The following is an 18,127-nucleotide window of genomic DNA, read 5'->3' on the forward strand; positions in this document are numbered from 1 at the left end:
GTTTTCAGCTTGGACTTAAACACTTAGACTGTGTCTGAGTCCCGGACACTAATTGGAAGGCTGGTCCATAGCTGTGGGGCTTTGTAAGAGAAAGCTCTTCCCCCTGATGTAGCCTTCACTATTCGAGGTACCAACAAATATGATCATAAAAGACCAAAAGTTCCCATTGGTACTGTGGTGCGAGACCACTCAGTGCTTTATTGGTCAATAGTAGTATTTTATAATCAATGTGAAATTTTACTGGGAGCCAATGCAGTGTGGATAAAACAGGGGTGATTTGGTCATATCTTCTGATTCTAGTAAGGACTCTTGCTGCTGCATTCTGAACTAACTGGAGCATGTTTATGCACCTACTGGAACAGCCAGACACTAGGGTGTTACAAAAATCCAACCTAGAGGTAAAGAAAGCATGAACTAATTTTTCTGCATTGTGTAGTGACATTATATTTCTTATCTTAACAATATTTCTGAGATGAAAGAAGGCTATCCTAGTAATATTAGCTACCTGAGCTTCAAATGAAAGACTGGAGTCAATAATCACACCTTATGTCTAAGGGTTGAGGGGCAAATTGTTTATGGAAGGAGTGGGATGGATTGTCCACAATGCTGGAGCCCTTATGCATACAGTGTATGTAGAAACTGTCCTAATCTTATGTTGGTCGTCAGGATGAGGTCCTCTGCAATGTAAACACCAACTAACTTGGTGCTCATCACCCTATCTACTGTGGAGCTGTTTATGCATGATGAGTGATCATCACAGGACTTCCTTAAGTCAAAAATAATCTATTTTGTTTTGTCAGCATTCAATGATTGTTGTTTTTACACCTGACCATGAGCTGTTCTACCTCCTCTCCGTTTGATGTCTTGTCACTGTCAGTGATGAGGCCTACCACTGTGGTGTTGTGGTCTGAGCACACAGCACTAGGGGTGCCAGTGCTCAGAGTGAGAATGTTGGAGGTCCTGTTGTCAACCTGAACTGACTGTGCTCTTCCAGTGAGGAAGTCCAGGATCCAGTTAGAGAGGGAGGTGCTGAAACCTAGCAGGTCCAGCTTTTCAGGCAGTGGCTGGGGGATGATAGTGTTGAATAGTGAACTGAATGTTGAATGTTGAAGTCTATGAGCAGTATTCTGATGTAAATATTCTTCTTGTTGAGTTGGGTTAGGGCCAAGAGAATAACTAACATCTGTATAGTTTCTGAGCACTTGCCCAGGTATGTTGTTGGCTCCCGCAGCTTTGTATGGGTTGACTCTGGAGACCATCTTTCTCTTGAGCACTGGGTACAAACAGAGTATGTTATAGTTCGAGGAAGGGGTGGATTTTCTTGCTGGCACAGTGTTCCATGTGTCAAACCATGCATAGTAGAAGTTAAGTGCATCTGCTCACATCAAACATCAGAATGGAGAAAAACTATGACATGGATGTTTGTGGTAATCAGGCTGATTTGAGTACTGAGGTTGACGTTTTTTAACACGTCAAAAAGGGAGAGGATTGGTTACAATGGGCACAGTCTCACAGAAACTGGACAGTTGACAATAAATAGATAGATGGATAGGTGTCACTGGTTGTTTTTGGCTTTTCGTATTTTCCATTTTGTGTAAACTTTACAGATTGTTGTGCATGAAAATCCCAGCAGATCAACCGTTTCTGAAACACTCAAAACAGCCCCCCCCCACAAGTCAGTGAGTCAAGCAGATTACATTTTCCCCATTGTGTTGTTTGGTGTGAAATTTACCTAAAGCTCTTGACTTCTATCAGCATGATTTTATACACTACATAAGTGATCAATTGGATAATTGCATGAATGTACTGGGGTACTGATGTTCTGATCACAGTGGCCAGTAAGTGTATGTTATATAGTTACAAGAGTTCAAAACAGTACTGATTTTATGTCTTTTTGTCCTGAAAAAACAGGGTGATTCCATTATATTTGATCTACCGGCCTGCCAACACCATCCCGTATGCGACAATGGAGGCAGATTTAAAAGGGGAGTTCTTGAAATATTGCACAATGGACAACTCTGGGAGACTGATCACTCAAACAACATCTGAAGTGGGGCATAAATGTTGTACATTTCAGCACTGGATCTATCATTGGACAAATGGCAATCTGCTCGTCACCCAGCTAGAAGGTTAAGTATCTCCTACAATTCATCCTATCATACATATGGAGATCAACCTTCCTGCAAAATATATAGTGTCCTGCACTAATATTGGCACCCTTGGAAAATATGAGCAAAGAAGTCTGTGATTTATTTATTTATTTAAATACTCTGCTCTCATGGATATCAAACAATTGCAAATAAAAGACAGGTTCATAAAAATATATATTTATTAAATATAGGTGTGCAACAATTATTGGCACCCTTTTAGTCAATACTTGTGTCTAAAAATTGTTGTCTTACCTCCCTTTGCCAAGATAACTGCTCTGAGTCTCTCCAATTATTCTCCAATAATGCCTGATGATGTTGGAGAATACATAGCAAGGGATCTGAGACCATTCCTCCATACAGAATCTCTCCAGATCCTTTAAATTTTGAGGTCCATGCTGGTGGACTCTCCTCTTCAGTTCACCCCACAGGTTTTCTATGGGTTTCAAGTAAGGGGACTGGGACGTCCATGGCAGGACCTTGATTTTATGGTCAGTAAACCATTTTTGTGTTGATTTTGATGTATGTTTGGATTATTGTCCTGCTGGAAGAGCCAACCATGGCCCCTTTTTAAGCTTTCTGGCAGAGGCAGTCAGGTTTTAATTAAATATCTGTTGATATTTGATAGAGTCCATGATTCCATGTATCCTAACAAAATATCCAGGTCCTCTGGTAGAAAAACAGCCTCAAAACATTAAAGAGCCGCCACCAATTTCAACTGCAGGCATGAGATACTTTTCCATATGGCTACTTCTCTGTGTGCGCCAAAACCACCTCTGGTGTTTATTGCCAAAAATCTCTATTTTGGTTTCATCTGACCATAAAACCTCATCCCATTTGAAGTTCCAGTAGTGTCTGGCAAACTGAAGATGCTTGAGTTGGTTTTTGGATGAGAGTAGAGGCTTTTTTCTTGAAACCCTTCCAAACAACTTGGTGATGTAGGTGAAACCTGTTTTGAACCTTTATTGTGTTTGCAATTGTTTTATATCCATGAGAACAGAGTATTTTTGTGATTTTTTAAAAAAACAATAAGGACAATTTTTCACAGCCTTCTTTGCTCATATTTACCAGGGGTGCCAATATTAGTGGAGGACACTGTAGTTCCAACCCTAAAGACACCTTGCCCTACTATTCATATGAAAATCTTATTGGCTGCATGTTATATGTTAGGCTAAAGGTGGAACTCCAAATTTTATTGGGTTGTACATCTCCTGGAGCACAGGCCTGGGGTCCTCACAGGTCTATAGCTAGATTGTTTGATCACAGTTTTAGAACTGCTAAACTAAAACATTATTTGGTCTGTTTACAGGTGTAGATACAAAGATCACAAATGTTAAGATTGCCACCAAGTCCAAAGGGTTTGTTATATATATATATATATATATATTGTACTATATTATCATATTTTACTTTATGTTCTGGATGTTTTATTTTTATTTTCATTTAATTATTTGTATACTACAGCTATCAGAGTCTCACAGATGAAGGCTCCCCAAAGATACTGGAACAATTTGTCATCCAACATCAGTGCAACTACTACTGTGGGTTGCTGGGCCTGAGAGCCCTGACGACTATGGATTCTTTTCAGCAGTCAAAGGTAAAGACATCCAGGAGTCCAATGCTGGCTCGTAGGGTGGGTCTCACTGATCCATCCAGCCCACAGCTTCTGAAGAAAGGCTCAAGCAGCCCTCAAACAGCCAAGAATGTCAACTCAAGTCCCAAGGTAGACAAAAAGACTGACAAAGATGGTGAGAACAACACTGCTACCAATCATAAAAAATGGAGGTCCCCAAATCTTTCAGAATGAGGTAAATAAAATTTTATTCGCAAAAATGAAGAAGCCCTCAGGGCATTCTCTTTCAAATCTTTACTTTAATTTTTTTTCTCAATTACATTATGCTCTAAATTAGAATTTGGATGTCCAAAAACATACACTTTCTGAGTTCATCTGAAGCCTGGTAGCTTAAAAATAATGGTCTTTATTCATCAAAGTTGGTCAAATCCGATTGTAAAACAAGCATACAAAAAATTCCACTGACGGTTTCCTAATAATCAATTTTGTCTTTGGCGTGTCCGTACAATCAAACTCTTGTGTGGTCAGTGTCTGTAAATTTGATAGTAACCAGAACCACGCTTGTTCTCCAGTTAAAAAATAAAAATCAATATCAAAATTATAAATAATTTTAGCAAGTACAGTAAGTCAAGTAGTACAAACAATAAAATAAAATAAAAAAAAACAATGGTGCAAAGAAACCTCATAGTAAAATACAGGTAATGGGGTTTAGTGTCAACATGATTCAGAGGGCATATGTGTATCTTACAAGGTAAGGCAATATACACTTACTAAACATTTTATTAGGATTTATGTACACCTATTCATTCATGCAATTATCTAATCACCCAATCATGGGGCAGCAGTGCAATGCATAAAATCATGCATGTACATATAGAAATATAGGCCTGCAGCTTTGGGGAATGTTCACATCAAACATATGAATGGAGAAAAAAGTGATCTCAGTAATTTTGACTGCATGATTGCATGGTGCCAGACAATCTGGTTTGACCATTTCTGCAAATGCTGATCTCCTGGGATTTTCATGCACAACAGTTTCTAGAGTTTAATCAGAATAGTAAAATAATTAAAAAATTACAGTGAGAGGCAGTTCTGTAGACAGAAATGCTTTGTTGACGAGAGAGGTCAATGGAGACTGGCCAGACTGAATTGAGCTGACAGAAAAGCTACAGTAACTCAGATAACCACTGTGTACAATTGTGGTGAACAGAAAAGCAACTCAGAATGCACAACACATGGAAACTTGAGGGAGATGGGCTACAACAGCAGAAGACCATGTCAGGTTTCACTTCTGTCAGCCAAGAACAGAAAGCTGAGGCTGCAGTGGGCACAGGCTCACTAAAACTAGACAGTTGAAAACTGGATAAACATAGCCTTCTCTGATGAATCCCGATTTCTGCTGAGGCACACAGATGGTATGGTCAGAATTTGGCACCAACAGCATGAATCCATTAACCCAATCTGCCTTCTGTCAACAGTTCAGCTGGTGGAGGTGGTGTAAGGGTGTGGGGAATGTTTTCTTGCCACACTTTGGACCCTTTAATACCAGCCAATCATAGCTTGCATGCCACAGACTATTTGAGTATTATGCATCTCTACATGGCCAACATTTACCCATCTTTTACTGGCTATATCCAGCATGATAATGCAATATGTCACAAAGTAAAAGTTGTCTCAAACTGCTTTCATGAACATGACAGTGAGTTCAATGTTCTTCAGTGGTCTTCACAGTCACCGGATCTGATGTAGAACACCATGTCATAGAACGTGAGATTTGTAGTATGAAAGTCTGAAAAATCTGCAGGAATTGCCTGATGCAATTATGCCACCATGGACCAGAATCTCAAAAGAGTTTCCAACATCTTGTGGAATATATGCCATGAAGGATTGCAGCTGTTTTGAGAGCAAAGGGAGGCCCTACTCAGTATTAGTATAGTGTTCCTAACAAAGTGGTTGTTGAGTGTTTAGGACAGAACTGGATGTGGACAGCAGGTGGGCTGTTCAAAGACATCTTCATAATGCATTTTCTGAGATTATAACCTAATTTCATATCATTAAACTAAAATGGCTTGAATCATTTTTGGTAAATTGATTTGTTTTAGCATTTTTTTTTAATGTCATGTAAAGGATGTAATGGAGGTTAGGACAGATACAAATGCAGATAAAAACTTTTATTAAAGAGAGGTGGAAAACAAATCCACATCATGAGACAATAGCGTGGTCAAAAACAGGCAATGGGTCAAGCAATTGGCAAACAGGTATAAACTATAGGTAAGGCAAAAGCACCTAACAAGAAACAAAAAACAAAATCAAAGACTATGAAACAAAATGAAGAACAGGGTACAAACGATGCAGGATACAATGATAACACTCAATACTTCGGGATTTACATAGATACACAAGGGTTTTATATAACAAATGTAATTAGGGGTGAAACACAAGACAGCTGAAAACAATGATGAACACATACGAGAAACAACCAGTGAAAATACAGGAGCAGAGACAGGACAGAAATCACAGATGCACGTGTAGAAAGTAAACAAAGACAAGGTCTCTGAAAACCCAAAAGCGTTTTTCCAAGCATGCTGCATGCTACATCACTTAGCTCAAGGGGAAATTGTGACAGTTTATGTGAACTAAGGAATTATTCACTTGTTATGGGTGGAATTTTGGTTCACCTACACTGAAACGTTTTTAAACCTTTTTATTAAGATTCATGATTAAATTTCCATAAAAAGGGTTCAAGTGAAATATACTAGAATTAGAAAATCTAAGTAAAAAATAGGTATTAGTGAAAGGAGAAATGGAACTATTTGATAGAAAACTTTTTTATTGTTAAAGTGGGTAACTTTAAAGAAAACTTTTAAAATTTGAGAGCCTTATAAAAAAAAAAAGAAACAGGTAGAAAATGGAGCACACTTCCATAACTCTGTCTGTGTTTGTTTGTGTGTGTGTGTGTGTGTGTGTGTGTGTGTGTGTGTGTGTGTGTGTGTGTGTGTGTGTAGAACCCTGGTCTCTGAGAGTGTAGAGGAAGACTCGAGAGACAGGCAGAATCTTAACTGAGCTTCAGGCTCAGGTTTATTCAAACTGTGCTTTTTAGAGCATTTTCAAAGGTCAACAGAAACAAAAAAAACTCACTCCTTGTCTCACACTCTGTCTTTCTCTCACTCATGGGTTGCAAACAGACACAAATAAATAAACTGGCGGTAATATGACACAGGTCAGAATAATAATGCATTACCTGCCGGTTCGGCCTGCCTCCTCTTGTCCACAGCTGATGCTCGACCACACTCCTACCACCACATACCCCCACCGGAGGCATCCAGCCTCCAAACAGTGTGGAAGAGGTCATTTTTTGTGAAATATTGGAGTCAATAGAATCTGCCAATACTTCTTGGTTAAATCCGTTGTTGAATAAAAGTGAGCCGCACCTAACCGATTGAGCAGTTCATCAATGCGAGGCATTGGATTTATGTCAAATTTAGACACCACATTGACTTGTCCACACAAAAATTGGCCGACCCATTGGTTTTGGGCACTAAGACCATCGGGCTGCTCCAGTCACTGTGGGGCTTCTCGAGCATAGCCTTAAATTCATCCTGCTGTGTTCAGGCAACCGGTATGGGCAGCTGTGTACAATCGCACCTGGAGGAGTCTCAACGTTATGTTCTGTGAGGTCCATGCGACTGTGTAGAGGCAAAAATACATCAGAAAATTCCTCCTGCAACCTGTGCTCTCTGGTACAGTGAGAGGTGGTCTCCACAGGGGACTGGGACTTCCCTCCAATCCCGGCTCCTACCTATCAGGAACCACCTTCGCCAGAGGCACGGGAACCTCCTCTCTCCGCGGTTTCAGGAAATTGAGGAGGTATATTTGAAGTGCATCATCTCTATCCATTTGCCTGACTTCATAGTTGACTTCTTCAACTCGCCATATGACCTCAAATGGTCTGTGCCATTTTGCAAGTAATTTAGCATGTGTAGTAAACTGAGTTCTTTATCTCATGTTGCATATTCCCATAGCCGAGTACCCCGTTATACAGCCGGGATTGGTGTTCTTGTGCATGTAACAAAATCTCCAGTGTTAATTGCCCCAATGTGTGGAGTTTTGCTCCCAGGTCAAGAACATGGACATCTATGACACCACGAGGCTTGCGCCCATACAACAATTTGAATGGGTAAAACCCAGTGGAGGCTTGCAGGACCTTGAGTGTGATTAAACCGTTTACCAGCCCATCCGCCTGTGGATGGTAAATGCTGGTTCAAATCAATTTAATGCACAGTAGATCATAAAGTTCACGAAGTGTCCATGACATAAATGTAGTGCCCTGGTCAGTCAGGATCTCTTTTGGGATCCCACCCAGAGATAACATGGAAGAGTGCCTCCGCAACACCGTGTGCTGAGATGTTGCATTGAGGCACTGTTTCTGGATCTCGTGTTGGACAATACATCAGAACTAACACAAAGTGACATCCTCATGTTTATAATGGCCCAATGAAGTCCATGCCAGTTTTTCTTGAAGAAGGCCTCGATTAATGGAAGGGGGTGCAATGGAACTTTTGGGGCTCGGCCAATGCTCGGCCAATAGAAACGAGCCATGAAACAGTTCAGTGTTTTATTCTGGCCCAAATACCCAGCCATGAAATTAAGATGAGCCACATGGAACAAAATTTCCCTACAGCTTTTTAGAACCAACAACTGGGTCATCTCTTCTTTAGTTTGAGTGTCCTGCATCACTTGATATAACCTATCCTTAATAATTGAAAAATACAGGTGGGAGAGCACAACATTAGGCTGAGTTTTCTTACAGTCAGTTACTCTATCTTGGTCCAAGGCATGCCTCAGGGTCTTGTCGTGGTCTGCGGGGAAGAGGGGCAGAGCCCTCCCCAGAGCTGAAGTCAACAGCCCTGGCACTGCCTCTCCAGCTGTGCACATTCCACACTATGCCGTACTACTGCAGGACCCATCCACAAACATTTTCTGCACTAATGCTTGAAACCCAGGCCAATTTGTCTCAAGAATTGGTTGATGGGTGGGGCAAGGACTAACCACCGACTCCACTTTATGATTTTGACCCCAGAATTTAATACTGATAGGCATCAGTAGATACTGACAGCAGATAATGACAGGCACCTCACCTTCACCAGTGTATTCCCCAACGCACTACACTGAATCAGGCTTTGATGGAACATGGACTGATTACACTCCTAGTCCACCAAGGTCTGATGTGTACTCCCTTGTATACTCACTGACACGTGGTATGTGGGCCAGTGGCACTGGACCCACTTCGCCATTCCTGTCGGGAGACGAGAACTGCTCCAGTATCACCATATCTATGATACATTCTGCGTCCTGCTCCTCTGCCATCTAAGACATCTAACAGGAGTGCTTCAGCTGCTGTGCTTTAATGAAGGGGCAGCTGACCTTGGGGAGCTGCAGTGACCAGAAGCATCTGTGGTGCTCCTCAGGTGTCCAGCCGACACACTGCAGAACTGCCCTCTTGATGTTGGAATACTCCAGCTGTGTCTGTAGCAGCAGCTGCTGGCTGGCGAGCTGGGCTTTCCTCAGTAACAATGGGAGGAGTCGCAGAACCCTTTCCTCCTGTGTCCATCCCCATGTAGATGAGGCACACTCAAAGAGCTCCAGGAAGACCTCTGGATCATCTGTGGAGGCCATCTTAATGAGCATCACATGTGGCATGGCAGAGGACACAGCTGGAGGTGTGCTGGGCTGCAGCACCTTCTGGAGTGCACGCTGACTCTTGGCCTTGCCCTGTGCAAGGCCTTCGAAGCATAGCTGCTGCCCGTGGCACAGGCTGAGGAGCCCTTGATGTTGGGTTTGGTGAAGGGTGGTGAGGAACTTGATGATCTTGGCTAGAAGGTTTTGTTGTTTTTGTTGTGCCTTGGAAGTTAAAAAGTGTGGTTTGAATAAACGGGAACCTGTAGCTTAGTTAAGATTCTGACTGTCTCTTGAGTCTTCCTCTACACTATCCCACACTATTTATTGTGTAGTTCTGCAGTGGTAGAAGTATCTCCATGGCAGTGTCACGAATCGTGATGGAGCAGAGATAGGACGGATGCAAGTGCTGGATGAACAGTTGTTTATTAGAAAGAGAGACAGGCAGACAAATCCAAAACGTGATCCAAAACGTAATCCACAAACATGCAAGAGGTCAGGCAATTGGCAAACAGGCATACACGGGGCAAGGCAGGAATCTAGGTCGATAAACAAAACAAGAAACAAACTATGACGAAGGACTGGAAGCGGATAATCCAGCGCGAACTAACTCTAAACATGGACCGTGACCATGACACGGGCTAAACTAACTATAAACATTTAATCTTCCGCGTCGTGTGCTGGGAGGCGCGCGGTATATATGCGGACATAATCCGCGTCTAAACTGCTAGCAGCTGAGAGCAATTCAGACCCACGTGAAATCCCAGCCAATGACAGAACAGGGAGGAGACAGAAACATAAACAAAACACACGTGTCCAGAAGTCATTACAGTCAACAATGGAAAAGCAGGTGCTCGCGCATTCGCGCTTAGAGCACCCTGCTTCAAGGGGGAATCGTGACAGGCAGCCTCGCAGTTTACCTCAAATCCTGGGTTTTGGCACCAGTGTAGAACCCCAGTGTGGGAGAGTTTAGAGCAACAGAAACAACAAAACTTGTGGCTTTCGTGCCATCAGGTTCAAGTTCATGCTTTTTGGGATGTGTGTGGGTGTGTATATCTCGCCAGCTCTGCCATGCGGTCTTGCACTCTGTCTTTATCTTTTTCGCAGGTTACAGGGGTCACTGAAAGCCACATAATGCCTATGTAATACCACTCATTTCACTAAGACAAAGAACTGAAAGATAAAATTTTGACTATCCTTTCCTCCCCTGATTTTATTTTATTTTATTTCAGCTTTATGAGGCTTTTGCAGTGAGCATTTTTCTTTGCTGCAACCTTCGAAATCTTTAACTTAGTTTGGTGTAAATAAATTGATATTGAATAATCTATTAAATGATTTCCTTTTCAGTAAAAGGAAATCACTACAGTCGTTTCTCACTACTGTAAAACCTGCATAAATTATGGCATGCTTAATGTAAATTAGATGTACATGAAGTTAAACTGGAGAATGTTGTATGGCTACTGGGCAGGGGCTTGTTTCCACACAGATGAAGCTGATTTATTAATTGCACTCATAAAACTGCTCATTATTGATGACTGTTTCATGTATTAGACACAGATTTGTTCATACGCATTCCAATGCAACTTTGATGAATAACGCCTAATGTTTTTTCTGTGACTGATTTATTTGTGACATGATTCTATCCATGGACTGTACCTTATTATTGTGAGAGAAAGTAAGATGAATATATAGTTTTAGTAATAGGCAGAGTAATGACCACATGAGTGTAGTATACAGTAATACAGATTATCACCTTTGAATGCCAAACTCAAGTCACTATTTTCATTATAGACAGTAAAATCACGTATGTTTAAAAAAGATGGTACATAAATGTTAAAAAGTAAAATGTTATCCAACAACTGCCACTTCCAGAGCATTGCAGCATTTATTACAGCTAAAGTGAAATCAACAATAATATAAGGATGAATGTTTTAAATAGAATAGATTATTTCTAAATGGTAAAAAAAAAAAAAAAAAAAAAAAAGGCATCCAGTGAAGTTTGACATTTTAAGATGTTTTTGGATGCTTTACCAAATATTATTTCATGACACCAATGAACTGAGAAAAGTGAGAAATTCTCAAACATGTATGATTTACATGATGTACTGATGATTAAATTCTGATTTTCCTTTGTTCATTATAACTGGATTTATTAACACTAGCAAATTGTTTTGTGTTTTTTTTTGTAATTGTGGTCCTTTAGTCAACTCCAGACTTATTTACACTCTTTAAAAAGCTATGGAAGAAGACACTTTTGTTTCTTCTGTTTTAGTCACAAGACCCTGCTGAATGCTATAGGTGCACAGTAGAAGTCCAGTGGAAAGTTATTATCAATGGGCTAGCAGAGTTATTATTAAGTTCAGCATGATTTCCAAACAGTTTCTCAATGATTACGTAGTATCCAGCTAGGGAAATTACAGAAAAAGAAAGTGCACCCTCCTTCAATTTTATGTTTTTATTTATCAGGGCCTAAATAACAATTGTGTTGTCGTCACCAACTTCTATAGACAAACAAATGGTTCATTCCATCTCAAGTGGTCCAGTAATTGCATAGTTGGTAGCTTGTTTTTTTTTTTTTTTTTTTTTTTTCTAATCTTTTTTAAGTGATTCAATGTATTGGCATTGCAAAACCAGTTTTTTTTCCATACAAAACAAAACAAAACAAAAAAACCTGGTTTAATTATGATGGCCAACTCTGTGTCATGGCACACAACAAATTTTTGGTTATATAGCTTTTTATGGAAACCTAAATATCTCAGCTTAGGATGCTCCTGGAACGAAAACTGATCTCTAGAGTACATTACAAAGTACATGAACATATATAAATGTCGGGAGAATTAGCTGTTTAAATTAAGTTGTTGCATTCTCCACCATTATATGTAATCAAAGCATTAGCTCTTAAGGAATCTTGATTAATTTAGGGAAATATTGCCAGAATCAAATTACAGCAACTAACCAATTTATTCGTCCACAAAAGCTTTTGGTGAGGGTGTGCACTGATTCTGAAAGTTATTACTCTCGTAGCCTTTGACAGTAATACCATATAGTGATGACCAAAATATTTTGTAGCGAGGTAACAAAATCGGCAATTTTAGGGACACAGATCATGAACAAAATAACTCACAGAGCAACTTCACTTCAATATAGATGCAACTTTAAAACACTAATTTAACTACCATACAGAGACTAATTTAAACACACACACACACCACACACACACACACACACACACACACACACACACACACACACACACACACACACACACACACACACACACACACACACACACACATATGAGCATGACAGAGGGTAGTGGAATTTACACAGAGGGATAGCAGAATTTTATCGTTATGGCAAGTTATGACTTTCAAATAGACTCTGACTTGAGCAAACCATCAATACATTATGAGTGACCCAAAACTAATAATTATAGACTAGCCTATGGATTCTTACATTACACGTATTGCACCACCTTACTAAAAGTGGGGAGATGTTATTCTTGCTTGCCGTAGTTAACGGGAGGTGATGAGTGAGACGTCATCAGAAGTCAGGAGGCCTAGTTGATCGGAGATTGGGTGAAGTTGATCGCGGTCGCAGGCGAGTTAGTTTTAAGATTAAGACTAAGATTTTATGGAAGGTAAAGTTACCAGTAACACTTAAAAAAGAGAAAGAAGCTGAGGTCTGGAAAACAAATGACAAAACACTGGCATAAAGTTGGCTTGATGTTGGACGGTTGATATTCACAGATATTCACAAAGTAAGGGACCATCTCTTAAGTTACATTGGGACATTGGGATACAAGATTCTAACTTCAATAGTATTTGAAGGGAATGACTTACAGTCACAAAACCAACTGTAAGGTGTTCATCTAGGTGTCAACTATGATGCACACCTTTAAGATTTTTGATATGTAATAAAATAAACTATCAAATTATGTCTAAACTTTGCCATGTACAACCCCAATTTCAAAAAAGTTGGGATGATGTGCAGTGATGTGCAAATCTCATAAACCCATATGTTATTCACAATAGAGCATAGAAAACAAATTGAGTTTAGTCTAGTTTAAATTGAGGAAATGTACCATTTTAAGAAAAAAAAATGTTAATTTTGAATTTGATGGCCGCAACACATCTCAAAAAAGTTGGGGCGGGGGCAACAAATCCAAACACGTTCAATGTTTGGATTTGTTTAAATAAAATAAATAAGTTAATAAATAAACAAAAGATCATTGTCCCTGATGCGGGTAACATTACATCACAAAATCTAGGGTGACCCTGATCGGGTCACTTTTTTTGGGGGGGGGGGTTAAATAGCGTTCAAAACAGTGTTACTATGAATGTAGACTTTAATACACTGAAAACACACTATTAGCATCACATAGGTGTATATATAAATATAATTGGCTTCACTCTGCCCACATTTTACATTTTTTCCTACATTCTTTTGAATGTCCCTGGAATAAAATATAATATTAGATGCCATGAGTGTACCTTCTGCCATCATTCACACATTTGAATGACCATGAATTTGCAATGTGATAACATGTAATTAAAAAGTACCTTATACGGTCATGGGCATGAGCAACTCAGGACAGCTGTCATTTGCTGCTATGTTTGACGCCATACAGTGGCAAACAGCGCTTCGCCTTCACGCATTCACTGAGAGTAGGCTAATGGTTGAGAGGCAGGAATTTGGCCAGTAGTTGCTGCAAGCCTTTTATAATCAACCAGTTGGTGTGCGAGAAGGCTAAAGCCGAATTCTAGATATTTTCTCAAATTTAGATGCTTTTATAAGGTCCAAAAAAGAGGACATGTCAAGGAAAAAGTGGATGTATTTTCACCCTAACAAAAGTATTTTGTTAATTTTTACCAAATTAACTTTGTGCAAAATTTATTTGCGTATACACCAGGAGATTGCTCATGTGAGTCACGACTAATTTCTTTGGTTTTAAATGAAGAAAAAATGTAATCCTGATAGTATTCCCATTTTTTACTAAATGTACCTGTAATCTGATTACTTACTGATTACTTGACGTAAGTGTAACAGATTACAGTTACCAGCTTTTTGTATCCTGATTACATAACGATGTTACATGTATTCCATTAATCCCCAAGCCTGATTACATACATCGGTACTGTTGTTTACAGAACCTAACAGCCAACTTTCTAAATATAATAGTAAATAAAACATAAGGTTTACAGTTTCGGATTATAAACCTGGGCAATGTCAGTGTACAGATCATAATAGTAAATTTGTAAGGTATGTGGTATGAACACAGATGTACAACAGCATGATGATTATAAATTTTGTGTTATAAAACTTGTATAAATGCTACACTGACGTAGACTCCATGTACAAAAGTTAAGTATCTCTGTTCTTTGTTCTGTGGTTTGGTGGGGAGAGTGGTTTAGACAAGAGAGGCCTGTTAAATTTCACAATCAGGGTTCTCCCCCTTTCCTCCTCTTCTCTCTGTTCTACTCTATGAGGGTTAACACATGGTCATGATGAGTTGTCTAGCCGTTTGGTCCTGGTGCTTTGTCTAATTTAGCATTAGAAAGGCAGGTGGTTGATCTGAAGTGGTAGTGGCACATACTCCAGTAGGTGATCAGCGAATTAAGGTCCAGAGAGGTGTTCGCAGACTTTGTGTCCTTTTAGGAGGTGGCAGGAACTTAGAGCCCAGGGATTCTCTGCTGTGGTCCAAGATAGGGTTTATTTCTCAACCCACTTTTGGCCTTCGAGGGTGGTGATTTACGGCTTTGTTGCAACATTCTGGCCTTCTTACAAAGACTGTTAGTGTTACTTAAGATAGCACTTATCTGCAACCAAATTAACATTTTGTTGTGGTCAAAATGCTTGATTTTGCTGTGGCTTTGTTCAAATTTTGCGATGCAATTTGCAGAGTTTTTGTGCTTTTTTTACGGAAATCTACTTGGTGAAATTGCAACTGCAGAAAAGTGATGTTTGTTCGCAAATGAGACCTTTTAACTGAACTCATGTTTGACGCACGTGAATCGAAGGGGGTGAATGTGCATTGTGATGACATCACATGATGCATCTTGGCCCAAATCTGCGGTTATTTAAACAAATTACTAGAACCTGCAAATATTGCAGAGTTTACTTGATTTTGTATTCATTTCTGCGATCACAAAATCCTGGAGGGACTGAACATTGATCCCAAGTACACAAGCGAATCAACATCTGAATGGCTAAAGAAGAAAGAAAGTCCAGACCTCAACCCATTCAGATGCTATGGTGATATATAAATGGAATGTATGTTTCATTTCACTAATTGGTTTTGACAGGTCTAGGTCAAAGGCCATCAGTAATGATCATCAATCATAATTATTTGACAGCATAATTATTTTGACAACTTTGCAATTACTGGACCACTTGAGATGGAGTGACCCATTTGTTTGTCTATAGGAGTTGGTGAGACCCACACAATTGTTATTTAGGCCCTGATAAATAAACACATAAAATTGAAGGAGGGTGCACTTTCTTTTTCCCATGACTGTAATTTCCCTAGCTGGAAACTACGTAATAATTGAGAAACTGTTTGGAAATCACGCTGAACGTTATAATAACTCTCTGGTAGCCCATTGATAATAGCTTTTCACTGCACTTCTAGTGTGCACCCATAGCATTCAGCAGGGTCTTGTGACTAAAACAGCAGAAACAAAAGTGTCTTATTTCATCAGCTGAATGAAAGTTTGGAATTATATCCTCAACACAACATCAATATCGTCTCGCTCAGGAACATAGACCATTATCAAGATTTGTTTTATGAGGTCTTATGAGGTTAAATGACAGTCTGGTTAACTGTTAGAAAATCTTTTAAGGATATAGAAAATATAAAATATATTAAATTGATGAGCAAGAGAATAAAAGGCACCATCACACTGCCACAGCTATATCATGTTTCAAGGCCTTGGGAGAGTTGCCATAAGACACAACAGAGAGGAATACTTTGTATATATTGTAAACTTATTTTGACGGGTCTAGGTCAAAAAGACACATATTGTTACTCTCTATGTCTAGGTCAAAGGTCAAGATCATAAAATTTATTGACCCTGACAGGTCAAAGGGGTCAGGATCATAAAATTTAATGACCCTGAAAGTTCAAAGGGGTCATCATCATAAAATATTTTTATGTTGGCATATTTATGCTGGCATCATAAAAATAGTTATCTTAAATCTGGTTCCCATGCATTCCGGATAAACACAGATGTTCTTTCCTTTTATGACACACTCCGAGGTAGGTCTAGGTCATAAAATATATTTATGTTTGCATGTCATCATAAAATATAGTTATGTTTTGCATGTCATCATAAAAAATAGTTATGTTAAATCCAGTTTCCATGCATTCCGGATACACACATGTTCTCATACATAGTATGGTCATGTGTATTCCAGACACCCACACACATTGCACACATTTTCTTTCCTTTCACATAGAATATGAAACACTCTGAGGTAGGTCTAGGTCATAAAATATATTTATGTTTGCATGTCATCATAAAATATATTTATGTTGGCATATTTATGTTGTCATCATAAAAAAATAGTTATGTTAAATCCAGTTTCCATGCATTCCGGATACACACATGTTCTCATACATAGTATGGTCATGTGTATTCCAGACACCCACACACATTGCACACATTTTCTTTCCTTTCACATAGAATATGAAACACTCTGAGGTAGGTCTAGGTCATAAAATATATTTATGTTTGCATGTCATCATAAAATATATTTATGTTGGCATATTTATGTTGTCATCATAAAAAAATAGTTATGTTAAATCCAGTTCCCATGCATTACAGACACACACATATTCTCATACATAGTATGGTCATGTGTATTCCACACACACACACACATAGATATCCAAACAAAATATGACACACACACACACACACACACACACACACACACACACACACACACATGCACAGACACACGCATGCATACGACCCTGTCTATAAAAGTCGTGCACCCCTCTAGGTTTTATAATACTCTGTACTTAGAACATCGTGTGCGAGCTTACAACATGGCTGATGTTTGTCCTAATGCATGAAAAAGCTCACCCATTTTTGGGAAGAATAGAAAAATGCTAAAGCATGAAAAGATTCAATATTGGGTAATGTCAAATATCCATGTACAGACGGATTTTTTTCCTATGCATTAAAAGAAACCATTTTGCTTTTCAAGTTCTCCGTCCCAGGTCACATCCACTGGAGCCGTGCTACAGAGAGCGTAACTTTTAACGAGGGTAACTGGAAAAAATTCAGAAAATGGTGCAAGGATTTTGACTACATTGTTAGAATGGACTTCTTTTCCCTGGATGCCCTGCAGGCGACGCAATTCTGGCTGAGTGGGTGGAGGAGAACGTGCAGATGAGCGACACCATATCTAATGTTGTCCAATGTGCTTTCACAGTTCTGGAAGTGTACAAACTCCAAAGGAGAGAACCTGGCGATGAGCGACCTATAAAAATAGGTGCTTATTTAGTTCTACATGCAGAATTTAGTGTCTTTATATTTGATAGAATATTTACATGTAGTTCTTGTTTGTGGTAGCATTATCAGCTGGGGGGTTCACGAAAATGAGACTGGGAGATGAAGAGAGTCAGGTTGGCGATTGTAACTCAGATTTTGACAACTGCTTCCGAGCACGGTGAATCTAATCGTGTACGCCAGTTTCGAAAGTATTCTAGAAATAAACAATC

General features: G+C 39.4%; 1 protein-coding gene across 3 annotated transcripts in view; it reads left to right on the forward strand.

The window, feature by feature from the left end:
- Window positions 1–17,900, forward strand: part of alpk3a (alpha-kinase 3a) — a 116,954-nt gene extending 99,054 nt beyond the window's left edge. For all 3 annotated transcript variants that reach the window (XM_047155006.2, XM_047155005.2, XM_047155008.2), the window contains exons 12-15: window positions 1,912–2,129; window positions 3,457–3,505; window positions 3,612–3,955; window positions 17,611–17,900. In XM_047155006.2, the coding sequence (XP_047010962.1) occupies window positions 1,912–2,129; window positions 3,457–3,505; window positions 3,612–3,954 (610 nt within the window). In that variant the 3' untranslated portion in view covers window position 3,955; window positions 17,611–17,900. The remainder of the gene's footprint in view (window positions 1–1,911; window positions 2,130–3,456; window positions 3,506–3,611; window positions 3,956–17,610) is intronic.
- The last annotated feature ends 227 nt before the right edge of the window (window positions 17,901–18,127 follow it).

The sequence above is a fragment of the Ictalurus punctatus genome, chromosome 4, assembly GCF_001660625.3.
Source record: "Ictalurus punctatus breed USDA103 chromosome 4, Coco_2.0, whole genome shotgun sequence".
Lineage (NCBI taxonomy): Eukaryota > Metazoa > Chordata > Actinopteri > Siluriformes > Ictaluridae > Ictalurus > Ictalurus punctatus.